The sequence below is a fragment of the Talpa europaea genome, assembly GCF_964194135.1.
Source record: "Talpa europaea genome assembly, chromosome: 14".
NCBI lineage: Eukaryota > Metazoa > Chordata > Mammalia > Eulipotyphla > Talpidae > Talpa > Talpa europaea.
In genome coordinates, this window is record NC_140082.1 from 14,644,382 (window position 1) to 14,667,129 (window position 22,748).

The 22,748-nt window shown below is 45.2% G+C and overlaps 1 protein-coding gene across 3 annotated transcripts in view; it reads left to right on the plus strand.

Annotated features, from left to right (window-relative positions):
* The window catches only part of MORC2 (MORC family CW-type zinc finger 2), a gene marked incomplete at both ends in the record, with an annotated part of 36,078 nt that extends 13,739 nt beyond the window's left edge, over nt 1–22,339 (plus strand). The window contains 23 exons of one of the 3 annotated variants that reach the window (XM_084253768.1): nt 173–241; nt 752–842; nt 4,558–4,666; nt 7,970–8,129; nt 8,248–8,359; nt 8,853–8,978; nt 9,525–9,604; nt 10,284–10,366; nt 11,223–11,308; nt 12,456–12,596; nt 12,694–12,848; nt 12,977–13,105; nt 13,633–13,738; nt 14,051–14,183; nt 16,002–16,076; nt 16,161–16,541; nt 17,102–17,233; nt 17,667–17,739; nt 18,134–18,275; nt 18,403–18,627; nt 18,718–18,811; nt 20,803–20,991; nt 22,271–22,339. In XM_084253768.1, coding sequence (XP_084109894.1) covers nt 173–241; nt 752–842; nt 4,558–4,666; nt 7,970–8,129; nt 8,248–8,359; nt 8,853–8,978; nt 9,525–9,604; nt 10,284–10,366; nt 11,223–11,308; nt 12,456–12,596; nt 12,694–12,848; nt 12,977–13,105; nt 13,633–13,738; nt 14,051–14,183; nt 16,002–16,076; nt 16,161–16,541; nt 17,102–17,233; nt 17,667–17,739; nt 18,134–18,275; nt 18,403–18,627; nt 18,718–18,811; nt 20,803–20,991; nt 22,271–22,339 — 2,960 coding nt within the window. The remainder of the gene's footprint in view (nt 1–172; nt 242–751; nt 843–4,557; nt 4,667–7,969; nt 8,130–8,247; nt 8,360–8,852; nt 8,979–9,524; nt 9,605–10,283; nt 10,367–11,222; nt 11,309–12,455; nt 12,597–12,693; nt 12,849–12,976; nt 13,106–13,632; nt 13,739–14,050; nt 14,184–16,001; nt 16,077–16,160; nt 16,542–17,101; nt 17,234–17,666; nt 17,740–18,133; nt 18,276–18,402; nt 18,628–18,717; nt 18,812–20,802; nt 20,992–22,270) is intronic. The other 2 variants (XM_084253769.1, XM_084253770.1) reach the window with 2 other exon arrangements.
* Between the last annotated feature and the right edge of the window lie 409 nt (nt 22,340–22,748).

The window sequence follows — 22,748 nt, forward strand, 5'->3', positions numbered from 1 at the left end:
GGGTCCTGATGTCTAACTCATCAACTAGGTCTAGAAGGAAAAGCTAGGTGTGACCTGACCTTTTTGAATCAAGCTTTACATTGGTTTACCTTGTGATCATAACCATGTTACCACCCTCTGGTGGGTAGTACTCTAGTAATGGCAGTTCTCTCTTTTTTTTTTTTTTTAACAGAAAGGCGAGATGACCTTCGAGGAGGATTTATGCTTTGCTTTTTGGATGATGGAGCAGGAATGGATCCAAGTAAGTGATGAGATGATTGTGTTGCTTTTGGGAAGATGTAATCATTTTTATAAAATAGTTATTGTATAACATTTTTCTGATCCCTCACTACTGTCTTTAGAAAATCCACCTGGGGAGAGTGCAGTCTCTTGCAACATCACAGGCTTAATTCCATTGGTGTATTTAGTGGGTCTTGTCCTAGTATGGGAGATTGGAAGATAGGCAACCAGAAGTAAATCAGTATACCTGTCTCTTGATATTGTATTTATTAACTTGTACAACTTCCTGGGGACAGAATGACAGAGGCCTCCACCAGCTTTATGGTATTCTAGTAACAGAACAAGATCATAATTAAGTCAGTACTGAGAGGCCAATCAGCGGTTGCCTCATTTGCCTCATGCTTGTGAATTTCCTTGAACAGAGGTAGCTGCACAGCCCTGCTTTAACAAGGGTATATCAAGACCTTTGATTTTTGAGGAGGCTGGAAAAGAAATGTAAATTTTTCACTTTTTCTTGTGCCCAACACTTCAGGTGATGCTGCCAGTGTGATCCAATTTGGGAAGTCAGCCAAACGAACACCTGAGTCCACTCAGATTGGGCAGTATGGGAATGGGTTAAAATCGTAAGTATACTAGAAACCTGTCATGGGGCCCAAAACAAAAATTAAGTGATGCTGGCCTACTTTTGTTTGTGAAAACATTCCTCCTCCTTGATCCTCCACTGTATGACTGAAACAGGAGGGAAGTCAGAAAAAAGTAGTGGCTTGGGGGCTTACTAGCTATTTTGCATCCTAAACTACTTGACAGATTGAAATATATGAATGTCTAAAGCCAGTTAGGGTGGAGAAGCTGTTGGTTTCTGTTGGCACTGTATTCTGGAACTTTACCTCTCCTACTGAAGATTTTTATTTTTCACCCTGTATTTGAGGGTGTTAGTGATTGTTTTGTGGTGTTAGGATTGAGAGGGTGAAGAGGGTATTTTCACAGCATAACAGTATTCCCTGAGCACCTGCCACCTGTCATACTTTGTGCCAGCTGTCGGGGACCCAGTGTGAGTAAGAGGCCTGTATGTGGTCTCCACATATGTCCTGTTAGCCCCTGTAGCAGAGACCTACCTAATGTCTTCAGATCTCTTGGGATTTCTTTCTCTGCCCTTGGTTCCCACTTGTTTGGTGTTTGGAATGTGTTGTTGTGGTTTTTAGTGAAGCCCCATGAGAAAGGTTTCTATTTCTGAAATGCTCACTTCCAGCTGTACATACCTTTGAATGGAATAAGATTTAGTGGAATTGGAGTTTGTACAAATGGAATTCTGAGTCAAGTTTCCAGTCTTGCTGTGGAAATGTCGTTTTCTTTTCACGAGGGGGGTGGTTTGGTAGTAACATCAGCAGTTAGGTTATTGTCTCAGGTGCAGAGTGCTTTGGGTGTGTGGGCAAGAAAGAGTTTTTCCAAAAACTTTTAAGGATCTGGTACCTGAATATTATGATTTGTCTGCAGGGCAGGAATGAAATCATAAGAACAAGCACTTATGTGTCAGGTGCACTGTGCTAAAAACCCATATAATCCTCACTGTAGCTCTATGAGGTATGAATATTGCTATTTTCATTTTGGAATGAAGAAATTGAGGTTTACTAACTGTTGACATCTGACTGCAAAATTGAGGCAACCAGAAAGGGGAGGGGCACGGTGGGAGTTGGGGAGGAAGGGACCCAATGGAGCATGGTAGAGGATTATTGGGGCTTGAAGGTGGGCATGGTCTGAAAACATATTTGTAGAGGTTTGAGCCTGTAGCCCCTAAAACAAATAAAATGATGTAAACCAACTTTGCCTCAATAAACATAATTGGGAGAGCAATGAGGATTATTAGGGTGAAATGACTAAGGTGTAAAAATGTGCAAATGTGGAGCTGACACATGAACCCTACATCATTTTGATTGCAGAGTCGGAGCTGTTGCCCATCTCATTTGAGTCAGACAAATTAAAGTTCAAATCTCACCTTAGCTACTTTGTTAGTTCCCTCTTAGCTTCCTCTTTTGTAGATTGGAAGTGTAATACATGCCAAGTAGATTCAAGAATAAATGCTCTCATTGCTGTGAGAAGTCTTGTTTGGTTTCTGACTTCTTATTTCTTTGATCTTTCTGTGGCAAATTCTTGTTCTAATTCAGTGAGTATGGAATAGGGCCTAGGAATTCTGTGTTTTTCATAGGTTCCCCCAGATAATTCTGGTGCAGGTGATCTCAGTCCTCAATAACTGAGGTTAGTGTGAGGTAAGAAGCCCTTATTTCCCATGTAAGGTCTCCTACCTGGTTTTAGCAATTCTGTAGCTCAGGTAAGCCATTTCACCTCTCTGAATATATGTTTTCTTTTTTTAAGATTATTTTCATACAAGAACTGGGATACAGGCTAGATGCGCAGGAGGGTGGGAGGATTCACCAGAGACAGAGCAGGGAACAGAACAGGCAGACTGACGAAATACACTGCTGAGGGGAGCAGCGGGCGAGACAGGAGAGGTCTGCTTTGCCATGTGGGATTCTTGCCGGCTGGCCAGGATCTAACCCATGCTGCCCAGGCTGCTGACAGCTTCACAGTGTGGTGCTCAACCACCTGCGCTGCCAGGGAGGCCCCTGAATATATGTTTTCTAAGCTAGAAAAGGGGGTTCTAATCTCTGACAAAGGGCTTGAAATGTAGCTCTAAAAATGCTTAGAAGATGGGGCAAGAAAATTTATAGAAGTTGAGAGTGTTATTAATACACTTCAGCAGAATGTCTTTTGTAAAGTACCTGTTGAGATGGAGCCATCTAGTGTTCAGAGTATAATCATCTTGAAATCAATGCTGATGTTGAAAAAGAGTTCCAGGAGAAAGTTATTGGTAGTGGAATAGAATTAAAAGGCAGGGAAGCCAGCTAAGAGAGGTGGTGTTTTTCATTTGTTGCCATTGAGCCTCCAAGGTCAGGATTAAAGACAAGGAAGAAAGAGGTACAATGTGAAAGTGTTTGCCAAATTAGGGCAAGAGTAACCTTTGACAGAGGCAAGATAATAAGGTGCCTTGTTTTGCCACCCGTAAGCTTCAGGGAAGAAAGAGGAAGACTGTGAAATTGTCAGGAGAAGGAGCATTGCCAGCATCTTGGGAAGTGGAAGAAGAGAAACAGGATTTAGCAGCCCCCAGGGTGTCTCTGGAGAGTATGCTGGGAGTTTTCCTGAGCATTGGGGAAATAGGACATGGCATTTATTTGGCATTCCTTTCTGGTTTGTATTTGAACACAGAACAAAGTACTAAGATTTCTCAGTGCCATCACTTCTGTGGGCTATTATGAAGACTAATGAGATAATATCCATAAAGCCCCAGAAGTTGTTCAGAAGAAAAGAGCTAAGCAGCCCCATTCATTGTTCAGTGGGCAGACTTTCCAGTGGTGCTTCGTCCTGTCTGGAAAGGCCTGTTCTTGCCTGATTCTCAGAAGGCTTAACTATGACCAAACAGGGAGGATGCATTTCATTCATTCAGACTTTTGATTCGTGGAAGTCAGCCTTGAGGCACATTTCCCAGAAATCCCTTGCACTCAAAAACAGGGACATGCCTGTATCATAATGAACTTGAAGTATAAACAATCCTGAGAGAAAAGATGGCTGTATGTAGTTACAGGATGTGAACTAATTAGATAGACCTCTTTGAAATTGGAGGCTTTGGGTTGCCCCTCATACTGCCCACTAATAAAAATTATGATCAAGAATTTTAATTTGTATGGTTAGTCCCTAAGTTTGGCTGAGCCTTGGGTTCATACTGTTTTTTTTGTGAGCATAACGGTGCTGCCGTTTGATGAGAGGGCAGGAGAAGGAATTTTTATCAGTGAAAGAAAGATAGGATGGGAACTGGAGATACAGTGAGCATGGAGGTGATGTTTTGAAGGCATCAGTTACTAGAGTGAAACCTGATAGTGGCACAGTCAGGGGCTTGTAATGGTTGCACAGCTGGAATGAACCCAGGGCACAGGCTGCAGAGTTAACTTGTTACTGCCGTGGCAACAGACAGGCAGTGAGACTGACCTGAGCTGGAGATAGGTGGTGCATGTGCCTTAGAAAGGTTGTGGCAGCCCAGTGTGGTGGATAAGTGTGGTAAGAAGGTGATAAGAAAGGACTAAGGCCCACGGAAGAGCAAAGGGAGGAATGTCAATTAAGCGGGCTGTGGAACTCAGCTCAGGATCCTGAGACACAGAGAGGCCTTTAGCAGAGCCTCCCCCCCCCCCCCCAGGCAATTTTAGTCGTATCTAGAGGGTGCAATTGTTCGTTTTTCAGAATGAATTTATGAATCCCTGGGAAAATAATCTGTTTTTGCTTTTCTCTCAGGGGCTCAATGCGCATTGGGAAGGATTTCATCCTCTTCACCAAGAAGGACGACACCATGACCTGCCTCTTTCTGTCTCGTACCTTTCACGAGGAGGAAGGCATTGATGAAGTAAATCCCATTTCTGTGATCTGAGTCACCATTCCACATTTCCTGGGTCTGAATTGGTTGATGCAGATATCTTAATCTGAGAGGAAGAGAAATCTCAAAAAGCACTTCAGAGTAGTTGCCTTATTTCTGAGAATCAGACTGTAACTAGCAGAAACCAAGAACTGGCTTTGTAGCTCCCCTAGAGCTATAGCTTGAATTTAGTCTGAGGTATGGGGGTGTCACCATGGAAAGTTATTTTATCAGAAGTATTTTGGGCCTCCTTGAGTATGGATGGAGACCACAGCTGGCAATAATAATAGGAACAACACTGTCTTTCCCATATTATGGTGATTTTGTGGAATGTGCTATGACTGCATTTTCTTCTTGAGAAAATATATTATTCTAACTGCCTGTATCAGAAGCTACAAGCCAGAAATCTACAAAGCCCCAGGTGGGTGGTAAAACAGGTGATCATATGGAAAATATCACTGTAAACTTGTAATTAAATGACAGCTGATACTCAGGATTATCGCTATGCTAGAAGGAAGCCCTAATGAACTTAGAATATTCTAATTTTAAAATATTTTGGTAATTAACCATTTAAATGAACCGCATGCTTAAATGGTTGTCTTTGTGTACTGATAGCTTTGTTATTTGCAGAACTAGTCTGATGAGGTTTGTGGCCTCTCTTTTGCTGGGGTGGGGGCGGGGGAGGGGGAAGCAGGGAACAAGGCCCAACCTCAAACTAAACTTTTCCTTTTATGTGTAAGAAATAGAGGCCAGAACTTGAGAGAGGGAACTCTGAGGGTCTGTAGAGAGAGGTCCACACTGGTCACAAAAGCATATAGTTGAATTCAAAGATTTAGTCTGATTCATCTCTGTTGCTTAATTGTGATTAACTTGTACTAGCTGCCTTTAGATGTGCACCTAAATCATTGCAAATTAGTTCATGTTGGGAATGAAAGGCTATCTTTTTCTACTATCTTTATTTAGCAAATTAGTGAGTTTTGTTTGCCTTTGTGATGCAATATGTCAGTTCAGTCAATGTTTTTGGAGGAAAAGAAGTGCTGCAGCTGGGGAGGGCAGGCTCCTGGGAGGAGATAGGGCAAGAGAACTCAGCCCAGGCTGGGCTATTCAGAAATGTTTCCTGATGGCCTGAATGTGGCAGGAGGCGGGGTTCAAGTCAATAGAAACAGTCTGTTCAAGATCTTGAGAGCTGGTAAAGTAGTAGGAAGGGACTTGGCAGAGTCTGCCAGGTGGCAGTCTCTGGAGAGCAGGAAGGGCCAGGTTAGACTTGACCCTAGGACCTTAGTGCATATGACACTTTATTAAAAGTGACTAAAGGAAATTTAAGCAAGGATGTGACATCAGATTCTCATTAAATAGATCGATACGGTTATCATGTAGTGATTGGTTTGGGAAGATTGGGGTCTTAGTGGACCAGTGGAGAGGCCCTGGCTATTTGTAGTCTAGGGGGACTCATAGTAGGGAGATGAGAGAAATTGGGGGAGTCATCTCTTTAGGAAATGGATCCACAGATTTGGTTCTTGATCAGTGTATAACAATTCCTGCCTATGGGGCTGTCTGGAGCAGGAGAAAAATGAAAGGAATTTGGAGGAAAGAATATAAGTTCTGTTCTGATCTCGTCAAGTTAAGCCTGAGCCTGGAGCTTGGAGGAGGTCCATGCTCAGGGATTCTTGATGTAGTAAGTGAACTCACCTAAAGGAGTGAATACAGTGAGAAGAGGATATGGAACCTCAGGCATGCCAGCAGTTAAAGGTTGGGGGAGGAAAAAGTGGTAAAGGAGATAAAATGCCAGAAGTATAGGAGGAAAACCAGAAGAATGGTAACATTGACTCTAAAGGAGAAGTGTTCGATGGCAGGAATGGGTCCTGATGGAAGTAGACCATGGATTAAACTAATGCCACTGTCACCTGGGAGGCCTGTGAAGAATGAGAGGTGCAGAGTGGGGTATAATTTCACAGAACACAAATGGAACTCAATTCCCCTGGTGATAAAGCTAGGTTGAAGTTTTTTCCATACTTGGTTCTGGAAGGTCACTATTTTGGATTGTACTCTAGTGTGAACTCAGCCAAGATTTCAAAATAAGATCATTTTCAGCTGGGGAGGAATGTGTCCAAACCAGCCCTAGGGTTGAATACTATAGACAGGAAGTTCCTTAGAAACCAGTTAAATGTCTCAACTCTTTATCAACCTCACAGTTGTTAAAATACAAAATCCTTTTTCCAGTCTGTGTATCTGAAGTGCCTCAATTAGTTTGCTGTACAGAGGTTCTCCTCTACCATCTGCTCTGAAAGCCTCTGGCTCAGAGCATGGGGAGGACATTGAGGTCTCTGGGGAAGTGGCATTTGAAGTACAGTTTGTGAAGAAAGACTAGGATTTTCCCCCACCCCCCAGCTTCATTTAGGTACAACTAGGACCTCAATGATAGAATTTTTGAAAACATTATTTAGTCATAAAATACCATACATATGCAAGAGTGTGTTTAAATATATGTACACTTGAGGGAGTAATTAGAAAGTAAACGCCTATGTAGCCACCATCATAGAAGTCCCCAGTATGCTCCTCACTGGTCATATTCCTTATTGCACCCCTGGAGGAACGACCTTCAGGTAACTTTTGTCATGATCATTTCCTTGTTTTTCTTTATAGTTTGACACCTGTGTGTAATTCTTGAATAATAGGTTAATTTTGTTTGTGAATTTTATGTAAATGGATTTATACTATAGAATTGGTTTATTGTATTTTGCTTTTATTGTATTTGTGAGATTCATCCATTGTTAAACTATGTTAGTAGCTAGTAGCTTGTTCATTTTCATCACTGTGTAGTATTACATTACATAAATATACTGTGGTTTAATGTAATTACTCTGTAGTGGATATTTGCGTTATTCTTACATAAATTTGCTGGTACATATGTAGAGATGTTTCTTCTAGGTTATATACCTGGGAGTGAAATTGCTGAGTTTTGATTATGTTTGTGTGTATCTTCAGATTTACCAGATAATTGCAAGTAAATTTTCCTTAGTGGAAAGAGTAGTATTATTACCAAATTAGGAAAATGACCAGAGACATCCCAAGCAAAGAACTGTCGTGCAGAGATCCTCAGGACATAAACAGCAATGTGAGGCTGTTTTGGGAAAGGGCAGAAGCCACAGTGCCTCTGGTTCCAGGCTGCAGAGCTTGGACCCAGCCTCTGGGGCAGTGTGGCACTACTGTGGGGAGGGACAAGATGGATGTACATTTTGGTGGAACATTCTTCTGGGACCTCCCTCAAAGTGCCTGCCTGTGCTTGCTCCAAAGGTGATAGTCCCTTTGCCCACCTGGCATGCTCGGACCCGGGATCCTGTCACAGACAATGTGGAGAAGTTTTCCATTGAGACAGAACTCATTTATAAGTATTCTCCCTTTCGCAATGAGGAAGAAGTGATGACCCAGTTCATGAAGATTCCTGGGGGCAGTGGTGAGTAGGATGTGAGCCCGTAGCCCCTAAAATGCAGCAGCCATGAGTAGTATGGGGAAGCAGGGCAGAGGGTTGGTCTGTGGGTGCTGGCAAACAAAAGGAGGGCTTCTGTTCCCAGGAACGCTGGTGATCATTTTCAATCTCAAACTCATGGATAATGGAGAACCAGAGCTAGACATAATCTCAAATCCACGAGATATCCAAATGGCAGAGACTTCTCCAGAGGGCACGTGAGTGTGGCTGGGAAGACAAGAAAGCCCTGGAACTGGTGTTTATTCTGTCAGGGAGGTAAAACTCAGGAGGGAGAGGGGAAAAGCTCATTCCCCAGATTTCCCAGTATTCAGTTGAGAATGCCACATGTTCTTGCTCTAAGGCAGAAGTGATAAATCTGATCTTTAAGCCAAAAGAGAAGGCTAATGATCCCTTGCTCCAACTCCTTGATGGAACAAAAGAAACAGACCTGATGAGGAGAGCGCAATTCCTGGATTCTGCATTGGGGCAGTGATAGAGCCCAGTCAGTTGCCTGTGGGTTACCTACCTGTGCTGGGGAAGTGAGGGGCCAGGGTGTGATGCCCACACTGAGGGAGCACGTCTTCAGAGTGGCAAGAGTAGCTGAGATATGAGGTGGAAAGGAGCAGGGCCTGCAGCGAGGTTGTCCTCCCATGGGTACATGGTTAGACTCGTGGGGTGAGTGACAGCATTCCTGCCTTCCTGCTTTTTTAGGAAGCCAGAGCGACGCTCATTCCGTGCCTATGCTGCTGTGCTCTACATTGATCCCCGAATGAGGATCTTTATCCATGGGCACAAAGTGCAAACCAAGAGGCTTTCCTGCTGCCTGTACAAGCCCAGGTAGGGCTCTGGACACATTTCTCTGGGGCATTGTTGGAGTGATGCTGGTTGAAAGGCTCTGACAGAGTTGACTTTGGGCATTTAAGCTGGTTGTGATTTACTGAGGTTCCCAAGAGAGGGGTGGGGGTGTCTGATAGGCTGTGGAGGGAGGCTAGCAAAGCATACTGAGTGTGAGTGCCTTTGTGGTATGGAGGGTACCCTGCCTGACACAGTGAGCAGAACATCTTGGCTTCAGGAATCTTGAGACATTGTATTGGGAAGCAAAGGCTCTGGCTGATGACTGAGGTGTGTTACTGTGGACACCTGGGGAGTAGTAACGTTGCTTATCAAAGATGGAGCCAGGAGGTAAGGGGCCAGTGGAATGAGTAATTGGTTTTTATCTCTGAATGAACATGCCTTTGTCTCATCTTGGGGAAAGGTGAGGGTGGGACAGTACAGTTTGGAAGGAGGTAGGAAGGCTACAAGGCAAGGTGTTTTCTCAGCTGCGCAGGTTGCTGTACTGCCCCATTGCTAGTTCAGCCCTTAAGTTGTTTTTCCCCTGTTCAGGATGTACAAGTACACGTCAAGCCGCTTCAAGACCCGTGCAGAGCAGGAGGTGAAGAAAGCTGAGCACGTAGCCCGGATTGGTAATGCCCCCACACCCCTATCCCACACTGGCCCTGTGCAGAAGGGAATGCTGGGGTGGGGGTTGTCTGAGAGATGTTGCTTATAGCCTAAGTTAAAGCTGACACCCAGGGATCGCACTGTCCTCCCGAATTACTGGTCCACCTCTTTGTACACCTTTCTCTGTTACCAGTTCCCCTCAGCACTTTCCCCCCCAAATTCTGTTTTCTCTTCAGCCATTTATAGGGACTTACCTAAAACAATAGCAATTCCTTGGCTTGCCTGGAGTGAACTCTGACCCATATACTTGTGAAATTGGATCCTGACTCCAGGGCAGAAATCTTCATGCTGAGTAGGACTTACCAGCAGCTTGATGGAGAGTGATTAACTGAGGACTGGATAGCTTCCAGCTCATGCTGAGGGTTTAACTCTGGTTGCCTTGGGTGATTTTTGACATGTTCTAATTCATTTGTAAAAATTGAAAAGCATATTTCAGGTATAAATAGTGCCTGTTTCTTGGGACCTCTTGGTTTTTTGAACTTATTGCTGTCCAAGCAGGGGAGTTGCTCTTCCAGCTCCCCTGTTCCTTGACCGTGTACATGCTTCTTATCCATCGGAGATTGCTTCGGTGTGGGATTCAAGAGAGGTGATTAAGAGTTGTGAACCTTTGAGTTCCTTATCACGGTTTTTTCTGGGTTTCAGCTGAAGAAAAGGCACGGGAAGCGGAGAGCAAAGCCCGAACATTAGAACTACGCCTAGGTGGAGACCTCACACGGGACTCGAGGGTAAGGCCTTAGGCCGCTGGCCATTCCCTAGCATTAGCATCTCAGAGCTGACCTGGCTTAGCCCTAGGCTAGTTGTGTGCTCCTTGCCCTAAAGCCCAAAATGGTATGTTAAGATGGTCCCATAATCACCGGTAAGCATAATATTTTCCAAAATCTTGGCTAATCATTTCATTATGTTAACAACCATATGAGAAGAACACTGTATCTTAGTTTGTAGAAAGATATTTTGAAGTGAAGAGGGTCACTTACCCCAAGTCACACGTAGTAGTCAGGGTCAGAGTAGTTCTCTGTCCTCTATCTTGTTATGGCAATTTCCCAGAGAAATCAGACGGCACTCAGAGGTGGTGAGAGAGAAATTTGTCACACTGGCAGACTCAGTGGGATAGCTACCAAAAGTCTGAGCTTGGGATTGCAGGAATGGTAAGGTTTTATACAGTTTGTATGAGGAAGCTTGTTACCCCATCTGTGATAGACTTTCTTTATTGTTTGGGAAGGGGGTCAAGGTAGCCATGGCTACTACTGTTGGCAAGCAGCACACCATGGGAACTTTCCACTCCAGCAATCAGCAGAATGTAAGCTGCAGACTTAGCGACTTCCTGCTTCAGCAATCCAGCACATAACTCTGTAATGGTCTGTTGTTTCATTTGGGGGGTGTTTCCTCTATGTTATCAGACCTGGGCAAGTGAAACACAGCTTTTGAGTTTGCTCCTAGTTATGTCTTTTCTGTAGAAAGGAAATCTCCAGGTATGTTTTTGCACCTGTGTGATTTTAAGTGAGAAGTTTCAGATGTAGTATTATTTACCTGTTGTGGCCCAGAGCACAGTCTTCCTCACGTGGTGCTGATGTACATTTCCAGGTGATGTTGCGACAGGTCCAGAACACAGCCATTACCCTGCGCAGAGAAGCTGATGTCAAGAAGCGCATCAAAGAGGCCAAGCAGCGGTGAGTACCAAAGGCTGACATTGTGTCTTTTTAAAATAACGTAGCTTTTGTACCTATTATTGACAATAACAATCTTGAGGAATCCCTTACCAGGAATGGGAAGGTTGACGTTCCTGGAAGGTTGACATTCCATCACAAAGATTGCTTTGAGGGAATCATTAATGTTGTGATCTCAAATGCTTGTGAAATGCCCACTAGTGAGAGAGGTCTTAGGTTCTTTCTGAGGCCAGGAAGTGGCAGGGCAGGGCCAGTACCTTGAATTGAACACCGAACTTTCTTCACTGGCAACAATCTCATCTCTTTTTTCCTTCTCTACTATTTTCTTGTTCTTTTCATTTGGAGGATATATAAATTCTTCATTCTATAAAACTTGAAAAATTTGGAACATTTGAAATAAAAATTCAAATCTCTTCTTTACTACTTAGTGATAGCTACTGGGTGACTATTGATATATTAGGACAAATAATATACTTACTCTGGATAGATGGGATAATGCTGAGATTGAGATCTGGAGCCTCTTTCATCTACATCCAGAAAGGGCAGTTGTCCTGCCCAGATCATTAAATTATGTGTCCTACCTTCATGTCAGGAGCCACCCTAGTTGCTGGGCCTTGAGTTCCTGCCTGGCTTCTTGTTGACTGCCTTACCATGGTAGCCGTAGGTTCCTGGTTTCTTCCATCTCAGTCAAACCTCTGTTTGCTCATCTGCTTTTCAACTTTCTACAATTTTGTTGACATTTTGTTGGCCTCTTTTCTTACATGTTCATTGTTCTTGTGAACTTTTGTCTTTAAAATTAACTACTGTCACATTAGTGTGGTGTAAATATGCAAAAAACCTTGTGTTTATTCCACCATGCAATTATCTTTTCAAGACTTGCAGCAGCTTCGGTGTATCCCATTCAGACTTAAATCCATCCTTGTTTTATTATCAAAAGCCAGCCAAGTTATTTATATATGTTTAATTAGGGATGCTTAGAGTTGCTGCTTGACACATATCCCCTATCAAGTCCAACAGGTTATACATTGAATGGAAATGCACAACTTTTGTTTAGCTTGCCTCAAGTTTAAGCTGAAGTTTAGCACATCTTAAACACCGTGGTGCTTGTGAGCTAATTGCTAGATCTTGAATTTGTTTTTTGTTTTCTCAGAGCACTTAAAGAACCTAAGGAACTGAATTTTGTTTTTGGGGTTAATATTGAACACCGGGACCTGGATGGCATGTTTATCTACAACTGTAGCCGGTTGATCAAAATGTATGAGAAAGTGGGCCCACAGCTGGAAGGGGGCATGTGAGTACTGCCCAAGGAGAGGTTTCCAGCCCAGGGTAGATGACAAGGAATCTCTGAACAGTGGAGTGACAAAACTGTGTCTTCTCTCTCCCTGCAGGGCATGTGGCGGGGTTGTTGGGGTGGTTGATGTGCCCTATCTGGTCTTGGAGCCTACACACAACAAGCAGGACTTTGCTGATGCCAAGGAGTACCGGCATCTGCTGCGGGCAATGGGGGAACACCTGGCACAGTACTGGAAAGACATTGCCATTGGTAATGGGTTGGCCCTTGCCTCTTTTCTTCACTTCTAGCCTTAGAATGCTCTCATTACCTAACAAGGATGAATTTAGGAGGAGCAGGAGACTGGTGTCTAATGTGCTGTGTGGGTATTTGTCTTCCAGCCCAGCGGGGAATCATCAAGTTTTGGGATGAGTTTGGTTACCTCTCTGCCAATTGGAACCAGCCACCATCCAGTGAGCTTCGATACAAACGCAGGAGAGCTATGGAAATCCCAACCACCATCCAGTGTGGTGAGTCAGTGGTGGGAACCCCCACCCGACCCCTTTACAATGTAGTCCATCACCCTCTTCTCTCCATCCCCATGCCTGCCTCCTGACCATACTGACGTTCAGGGACTTAGGTTCTCACAAGGGATATGAGTGTGTTTGGTGATGGCTCTGAGCTCGGTCTTGGAACCCAAATATACTGTCCTTGCTGAATGAGGCAGAAAGTCATCTAACCTGCCAGATCTTACTTGGTTTGATGCCACACTGTTTATAGTGTGAGTGATGACTGAGCCAGGATCCTGCCACAAGAGGCAGTGGGGCAGGGTCTAAGGGGGTGTTGAGAGTCCACCATATAGTTTCCATCCTTGCTGGAATCCCTATCTCTGAGAATAATTACTTTCTGTAAGGAACACAGAGTTGGAACCAGTGTGAAGACACTTGTATGGAAAGGCTGAAGCATCTTTGCCTTGGGCTTGACTGGGAGGAGCCAGATTATAGATATTGTTGGTGGGTATAGCTCATGCTTGGGTGGGATGTTTTCTGTATTGCAGATTTGTGTCTTAAGTGGCGTACCCTCCCCTTCCAGCTGAGTAGCGTGGAAAAAGATTACCCTGACACCTGGGTTTGCTCCATGAACCCTGATCCTGAGCAGGACCGGTGAGCACTTTCTCACAAAGAGATTGTGGGTGCCCCTCACACACACCCATATTCTCTTCTCTCTTTGGGGTAAATAACTCACTATGCTTCTTGAGGTCAGTGTTCACATCCTTACATCTCTGTCTTGATACACGTAATAAGTGCTCTGGAAGTAAGGGCAGGTTGTGTTCTACAGTGAGTGTTAATTCAGTGTACTTGGAGAACTCTGAGTTGGTTGCTCTGGTGAGAGACAGCATGGTTGGCTGAGGAAGAAGGACCTGCCTACCTGGAGCCCTGTTTTGCCAAAATGTCCCTAACATCTTCTCTGTATAGGTGTGAAGCTTCTGAACAGAAGCAGAAGGTTCCCCTGGGAACATTCAAAAAGGACCTGAAGACACAGGAAGAGAAGCAGAAACAGCTGACAGAGAAAATACGCCAACAGCAGGAGAAGCTGGAGGCCCTTCAGGTATGTGGGTTATTGGATAGCAGGCAGAGCCAGCCTGTGTCAGTAGAATGACCCCTGCTTACTCACGCTCTCCACTCACCTGTGTGTGTTGTCAGAACTTTTTAATCCCAACCTCCAGCTACAGTGATTATGTAGTATGCCTTGATTTTTTTTTTTTTTTTTAAAAACCAAAAAACTTTTGTTTATATATTATGAAGTGGTCCAGTTCATGTAGAATGTCTTAGAATTTGGCAAATAAATGTCTTACATATTTATGGTATCAGCCAAATGTATTTATTACAAAAGCTTTTCCCTGTCTGGGAATGTCTTAGGTATGACTCCCTGTCCTGAATCCCACCTGTCCTTTCTGTCCTAATCCATCAGTATTTACACATCTTTTGTTGGTTCCTTCTATATAGGAATTTAGTCCATTTACACTTTTTCCCAGTGTCTCAATTGCTGGATTAACCACATGGAATCTCATAATTTGCTGATGGTCTATATATTTTTTCTCTTACATATGTGCAGATATACTTTATGTGCAATAACTAGTTCTTTCACATAATAACAAGGTGTTCTATTTAATCTTCTCTAAAAGAGATCCAAGTAAAATGATATTTGTGAAGTTTATAATTTGTGAAAACTTTTTTTTTTTTAAAAGATTTATTTATGCATATAAGAGCTGGGGTACAGGCCAGAGATGCGGGAGGGTGAGAGGATTCACCAGAGACAGAGTGGGGAGCAGACTGACTGACAAACACTGCTGAGGGGAGCAGTGGGCGGGACAGGAGAGGTCTGCTTTGCCATATGGGTTGCACCCTGGCTGGCCGGGGATTGAACTTGTGCTGCAAAGACTGCGGATTGCTTCATAGTGCAGTGCTTAACCCCTTGCGCCACCAGGGAGGCCCTAGTCTGTTAAAACTTTTGAGACTTTACTCATTTCAGTTTTGAGGCCACGCAGTTCAAATATAATGAACTGGGTTAAGACCATAGAAGTGGGCTGAATGAAACCATAGGATTCAGAACAACAGAATTGTGTATTTTTCTTGCATGAGAACCATGATTCGACAGCAGATGTGCACATCTCATAGTGTGATGGGCTTTTTTTTTTTTTTTTTACCAGCATGAGGAGCTTCTGAACATCTGTACTTGCACGTCAGGAGGCCAAATAGCATGTCACCTTTTGGGGGCTTTACCAAAGCTCATTTCTTCTCCTCCTCTCCTGTCTTGGGTCTTATTACAGTTTGCATTCAGCCAGGGTGGCCTTGATTGCCTCTTTCGCCAGCTTGGAGCAGTGCATTTTCACAGGAAGAAGGCAGAGTTCCTTGGCGAGATATGTTTTTTTGATGGTCAAGGCTTCCTCTACCACCTTTCTCTTCCATTGCAGAACCACAGCCAAATGTTTTAAACCTGGCATCCATAACCTTCCCTTTTCATCCACTAGACTGTAATTCATCACATCACATGCCACCACCAAGCCAGCATTTTTAGATGTCAAGGGAACCCATGTTTCTAGGATTTTCATAGTTATTAACCCCTGATAAAGCCAGACTGGAGCTGATAGTTGCTGGAAGGCTCCAGAGCAGCAGCACTGAAACAGCCTGCGTCACATGGCTGCCACAGATGAGCGTTCTCCATTCTCCATCATGTTTGGGCTTTTACCTGTGCAGTCCACATTCAAGACTGACCGTATTTTTTGTCTCCCCAGTGAGAATAGGAAATGCACAATAACCCTTACTTTTTATTTGCTCACTCTCCCAGACACATAGTGGGAGTCCAAAAAAATTTGCTTACATGTACCAAGATATGCAAACAACCTCATAATTGTTTTCCTTGCAGAAAACCACACCCATCCGCTCCCAGGCTGACCTGAAGAAATTGCCCTTGGAAGTGACCACCAGACCTTCCACAGAGGTAAAGCCCAAGGACAGGAGAGGGGCTTTTCTTTAGGTGTCTCAAGCTAGGATCAAGTTTTTACTGTCTCTGGGCCTCTTTTAGGAACCAGCACGTAGACCTCAGCGTCCTCGGTCACCCCCATTACCTGCTGTGATCAAGAATGCCCCAAGCAGACCCCCTTCCCTGCATACTCCTAGGCCAACCAACCAGCCCCGAAAGGCTCCTGTTATCAGCAGTACCCCAAAGCCCCCTGCCCTGGCAGCTCGGGAAGAGGCCAGTACTTCCAGACTGCTGCAGCCACCTGAGGTACCCCGAAAGCCTGCTAATAATCCAGTCAAGACATCACCTCGGATTGCCTCTTTGGTGCAGCCACTGTCACCATCTCCACTTCCTAATTCCAAAAGTCCTCGGGAGGTCCCTGTCCCCAGAGCCATCAAGACTCCAGTGGTCAAGAAGCCAGAGCCACCCAGTAAACCCTCTCCGGTGAGATGTTTTTCCTCCAGCCTCTAGCTCATTCTCAGTGGTGTAAAATTGGAATTGAGCAGTGACAAAGCTATACTGGGGGATCCTCAGGGGAGATTATGGAATCTAAAGTGTCCCTGCGATCTATGGAAAGATGACATCTATATAATTGAGAGGACTTGGTTAGGGGTATAGAGGGAATTGGTTTCCTGTCCAGAGAGATCGTCTTCATTGCCCCCATGTTTTAAGTTGCCTCTGTTGGCTTCTCATGCTATAGCATAAGTTGTTGGCCTCATGACAGTCTTGGATGGCTATAGCACTGGTTTACATGTTTCAGGGTGGTCACAGCTGGCTAGACAGGTAGGCTGACAGGGAAAGCTTTTCCCATTCCAGTTTTTAGCAAACATCCTAATGGACATAGGGGCCAGGAGATTGCTGTATATTGAGTAATAATTGGATGGGACTTGTTCCTGAAGGGGACTGGGGAATAGTTAAGTCCTCTTCTGAAGATTCTTTGGACCATATAGAATCTTCCTGCACTTCAAGGGCTACTAACCCCTCATTATCTTTCCTTACTCTAGGCTACTCCTAGTCGTAAGCGAACTCTTGCGGTCTCTGATGAGGAAGAAGCTGAGGAGGAGGCTGATAGGAGGAAGGAAAGGTCCAAGCGGGGCAAGTTTATTGTGAAGGAGGAAAAGAAGGACTCAAATGAGGTAGGTGGTGGTGATGAGGCTCTCAGCTCCCTCTGCAGGGTCTCCATCTGCCACCTGCAGTCTTCACCAGTTCTGTTTGTGTTCTGTGACTTGAGGCCCAGTTCGTCTTGGAAGTACTCTCAGTCACACAGGATGGCACCAGGTACGCTTTTCAATGAGACTGGCTTCTCACTCTAATCACGGTCCCGAGATTACACTGACAAAGATCAGAGAGGCCTTGAAACCCTTTACTGTCCATTTATGACGTTCTGCCCTTACCTGCTCTCTTGTTTATGACAGTGGCAAAGGGTAGATAATACTGCCTAAAGATGGTGATTTAGAGAGTGGTTGTCGGCGAGGCATGGTGATTTAAGTTGCCATATAAGACAACATGAGATGACGGCAGATCATGCGATCATACACTTCTGGGCGACACTGGAGATACCTCTAACAGAGTCTGTTCTCCTTGCAGCTCTCAGACAGTGCTGGGGAAGAGGACCCAGCTGATCTCAAGAGGGCTCAGAAAGGTGAGGTTGGGGGAGGTACCTGACAGCCAGTGCAGAAGTGGAAAGTGACATCCCTTGGCCATTAGCAGCTTACCCTGAAGTGTTTCTGGGCTCTCATGTAATACAGGTTTCAGATCTAATCCAGAGAGAATTCTATAGATAACAGGCCCTCGTGTTTAGCATAAATTCCTTGGCATTTTTCTCTGGTAGTTATTCATCCTAGTGCTCCTTAGCACCCTTGTTGCAGATGGGAAAGGAGACCAGGGTGGCTGGGCTCCATGTCCCTGGCATAGCAGGGGCAAGCATTTAGGGGTTTTTGTCCCTGTGAATCCTGGGATAAATATGGTTCTGGCTGAGTCAAGAGTCTGGGGACTATAGTTTAGTTTCCTGACTAGTACCCTGTCCCCATTTTCAGATAAAGGATTGCATGTGGAGGTGCGTGTGAACAGGGAGTGGTACACGGGCCGTGTCACAGCAGTGGAGGTGGGCAAGCATGTGGTGAGGTGGAAGGTGAAGTTTGACTACGTGCCCACAGATACAACACCAAGAGACCGCTGGTAATGCCCCTTCCGAGAGGTTGACAATGCTGGCTAGGGCAGGGGGAGGCGGTATCCCCGAACCCTTCTGCAGGAAGCTCATCCTGGGAGCCCAGGACACACGACACATGCCCTGTGTCCTCCTTAGGGTGGAGAAAGGCAGCGAGGATGTGCGGCTGATGAAACCCCCTTCTCCGGAGCATCAGACCCCTGATACACAGCAGGAGGGTGGGGGGGAGGAGGAGGCAGTGGTGGCCCAGCAGGCTGTAGCCATGGCAGAGCCCTCCACTTCTGACTGCATTCGCATCGAGCCTGACACCACTGCCCCGAGCACCAACCATGAGACCATTGACCTGCTCGTCCAGATCCTCCGGTGCGTGTCTCCCCACTGTGGGACTGGCAGTATCTCTCCACTCCTTCCATGCCATTCTGAATTCCTGACCCCACCTTCTTTCTTGTTTAGGAATTGTTTACGGTATTTCCTGCCTCCAAGTTTCCCCATCTCCAAGAAGGAGCTGAGTGCTATGAATTCAGATGAGCTAATATCATTTCCTTTGGTGAGTCTGGCCTGACCTCTGATTTTGTACTCTGCAAGACCCCTTTGGTGTTGTGATAGTCAGTTTTCAGCCATGTCCAACCCCACTCCCAAGCCAGCTTCCCTTTCTTCTACTTAGAGGAGACTTGATGTGGAAAAAGAAGTGGCTTAGTTTGACATGACTCTGGTATGCAGAAAGCTGTAAGATGCTGGGGCTTAGTTATCGTTTAGGAACAGCATTTTGATCTGACATTTTATAATGTCATTCTTATCTGACATTTTATAATGTATATATCCTTTTTTCTCTTAGCAGAGGGAATAAAACTTGTCCCAGGCAACAGTGAAGAGCTTAGGCTCAAAGTGCCTACTAACTCTTAGAAAGAGGTGTAGAGCTGCTCATGACGTGTAGAAGTAAGCACTGGGTCTTATTTAACCCAGAAAATGCTGATGTGTGATGCCTCCCCTGAACTGACTCTCTTTGGACCTCAGTAGTGAGCATCTAAGAGAGGCCTGCCTTCAAGTGGCAAGTGAGAATTCTCAGTTCTCAGTCCTGTGAGAATTGAGGTTGATCACAAAGCTGTTGGCTGAGAGAGAAAACTTTGGGGTGAGGGTAAGGAAGATGATTTTGATTTGCTGTGTAGAGCTAAGTATTAGCACTACATTTTTAGTGATGTGCAGTGGGCAGGTAGAGACTGGCATGTGAAGAGGGTGGGAAGGCCAGGGCTGGAGATGGATCTGGAAGCTATCCACGGCAAATAGGGGTGCATTTATGGTAGAAATAGCTAGGGGTCAGTCTCTGGAGAAGAGAATTGGAATTAAAAATTGTGCATTAGCATATATATTCAAGATAGAGGACCGTTGTGTGACAACTATATTCTTGCTAAAAGCCTGTCAGAGAAAGAAATTTGGGGTTTTATCACCTTGTAAAAAGGGAAATGAGGCTAGGAGTTAAAGAAGTTTAGTCTCAGGGAGAGGAAGTCAATTGAATGCAGGTGCTTCTTAGCACAATGGTCTTGCTCTTTTCACGGTGCCGCTCTGCTTCCCTGTAAGATGGGAGAACTCAGGGAGTCATATTAATAAGGTCCATGCCACAACTCTTGCCCTCGTTTAGGCTGCAGGTATGCTTTGTAGATCCCAGGAATTAATGGCTTATAGGTTGGCTAGGTCAACCTGGCATCCTTGTGTCAGATTTATTACTTTTGGCCTACATTTTTTGCCAGACTCAGAATAAAGCCTGAGTGCAGTGGACTAAAGTGCTCAGACCAAAATATAGTGAGCAGTAGCAGCTTAGCTTATTTTCGGAAATGGAGTTATACCACTAATGTGTCAATTTTATAGTCTCTTAAATTGTAATGTTTAAAGTAACTCAGGCTTTACTTGAATATAATGAATATATACTTTTTCCTCTGTCGCATACACACAATGGACTCTAATGTTCATTATTCTGTGAATGAGGTCCTTTTCCCCATTATGCTGGACTAGGAATTCCATAGCCCTTAGTAATTGCCAATTAACATTAATATCCCACCTCTTGGACATTTTAACTACTTAGGAAAGACAGTAAAAATCTGATGCTCCATAAATATATTATGCAAATTTAGAGGTATCTGTGGTTTCTGGGTATTTGATAAATATTGGTGGAAGAGAATTTTGGGTCTTGACATTGTTGGGTGTGACTGGAAACAGATTGCTGAAAGGACTGTTCTGATGTTAGAAAGGTATGATTGAGCTGGGAGAGTGATTGCTGTTCTTTCATGTCACCTGGGTTACCACAGCTTTCTGTCTGCCAAAGCTGAGTGTGCGCTCCCATTTTTGTTCTCATGGCAGTCCCCCGAGATTGGCATCAAGATCTCTCTACTCTAGAGCCAGAATTACTACTAGTCTTGGGTTTAGCATCCCTTCAGATCAATTGTCTTTGTGCTCAGCTAGTTTGGGGCACCAGTGCCCATCTAGAAGGGTTGTGGGGGAACCTCTAGTAGCTCATGTATTCACCCTCTGCCTCTCTCCCTACAGAAAGAGTACTTCAAGCAGTATGAAGTGGGGCTCCAGAATCTGTGCCATTCCTACCAGAGCCGCGCTGACTCACGAGCTAAGGCCTCTGAGGAGAGCCTGCGGACCTCTGAGAGAAAGCTCCGTGAAACAGAGGAGAAGCTGCAGAAGCTGAGGACCAACATCGTGGCGCTCCTGCAAAAGGTGCAGGAGGTGAGCCAGGCAGCCCTCTCATTGCAGCTGGACCACCTGGTGTCTAAGGGAGGGGGGCCTGGGCACCTCCTGTTCCCTTCTCCCCACTCACAGGAATCTGTGGTTCCAACTCTGGCTGCACAGCATCCTGACCAGGAGGGCTGGAGGTGGTGCGGCTGCCTGGGCCTCATCCCAGCCAGACCCACGGTATCAGACTTTTGCCCTTGTTTAGATATTTTCCTGTACAACCTGGTTTGAGAGCCCTCCAAGCCATAAAACAGAAGTTCTCACTTTTCCAGATGACGCCCAGATGGAATTGGGTAACCCAGAAGCTGGTAGTGCCCCATAGGGTCTCAGTTCTTCATCTAGGTAGTAAATACTGAGGGCTTGCTCTATGCTTGTCCTGTGGATACCAAGTGAACTAGACAAGTGAGATAAGTTGCCTGGCTTTCACAGCCCAACAGTTCTTTGAAGAGACAGTTGTTGAAGGTGGGAAGTGCTGTGAAGTAATAGGAGATAAATCAGGGAGGCCACTTTACTAGGGTATTTAGGGGAAGCCTATCTGAGGAGCTGTTTGAAGTGAGAGCAGAACCAATCCTGCAAGATCAGTATGTGAGAATTTTGGTTAGAGGGAAGAGCAGGACCCATGTCCCATGGTGGGTAGTTGTGGGTGATACTAGGAGAGAAAGGGCCTGTTCCAGGTGAGAAGTCACTGGAGGGGTGTGCATGGTCTAGCTTGCAATCTAAGATATTTACTCCGGGTGGTGTTGGAGGGCCTGGAAGAGCATGGAGGTTAGAATCTGGGACACTGGTGAGGAAGTTCCATAGTTGTCTGGGGTGAGAGATTCTGGTGGCCTGAACCTTAAGTGGTGGCAGGGAGAGAAGTGGGAAGACTTGCAGTAACTGAGGGAAAGGAGAAAATGGTGATTTTTCTGGTTTGTCTTGAATCCCTGGGAGAGGGAAAGGGGTGGCTTGTATTGAGATGGGAACAACGTGGGGTGGGCTGGTGCGGGTAAGCTGTTTTGGATGCATATGGAGTCTGAGAAGCCTGAGCACATCTAAGGCAGCTGGGAACTTGGGTTAAGGCAGTGCAGGAGAAAGAAATCTGGGCGTCATCTGTGCACAGAGGATGGGGAAGGGGAGCATGATCGAGATGGGACAGCCCTTATATGGGGGGAGGTGGGGTGGGAGGGAAGTAGGGTGACTCTGGGTCAGTCCCCATGGGCTGCAAAGAGGGTGGAGAGGTGGGCCTCCCACTGCCTTTTGGCCCCCTAGCTGATTCTGCTGCTTTCTATTCCAGGACATTGACATCAACACAGATGATGAGCTGGATGCCTACATTGAGGACCTGATCACCAAGGGGGACTAAAGGATTGACAGCCAGAGATCAGCTCCCCTGCCCCTAAAGGCAGAGTCCCTGGGGGGTGGTATTTCATTCATGGGATGATTGTCTTGCCTTGGTTTGACTCATGTGGGACATTTGTGCTTTTGGAGGAAAAGATCTCTGATTCTTTGAATCTTCTTCCCTAAGTTTATAAATATTTATTTTTTAAAAGAAACAAGATGCTGTGCCTGCTGTGAGACCATACTTTTTTTTTGGTAATACTTGGGCAAAGGACAGAGAACCAGGATGCCAACGAAGCCTGAGCTGCTGCTTTTCACTCCTGGCCTCATTAGATGCGGCAAATCCAGCACCATCCAGTGGTTGGAGAGGTTTCAGGGGTAGGGTTGGTCTTTCTTCTAGAGAATGAACAAGTTGCGATCTGAGGGATGGGGCT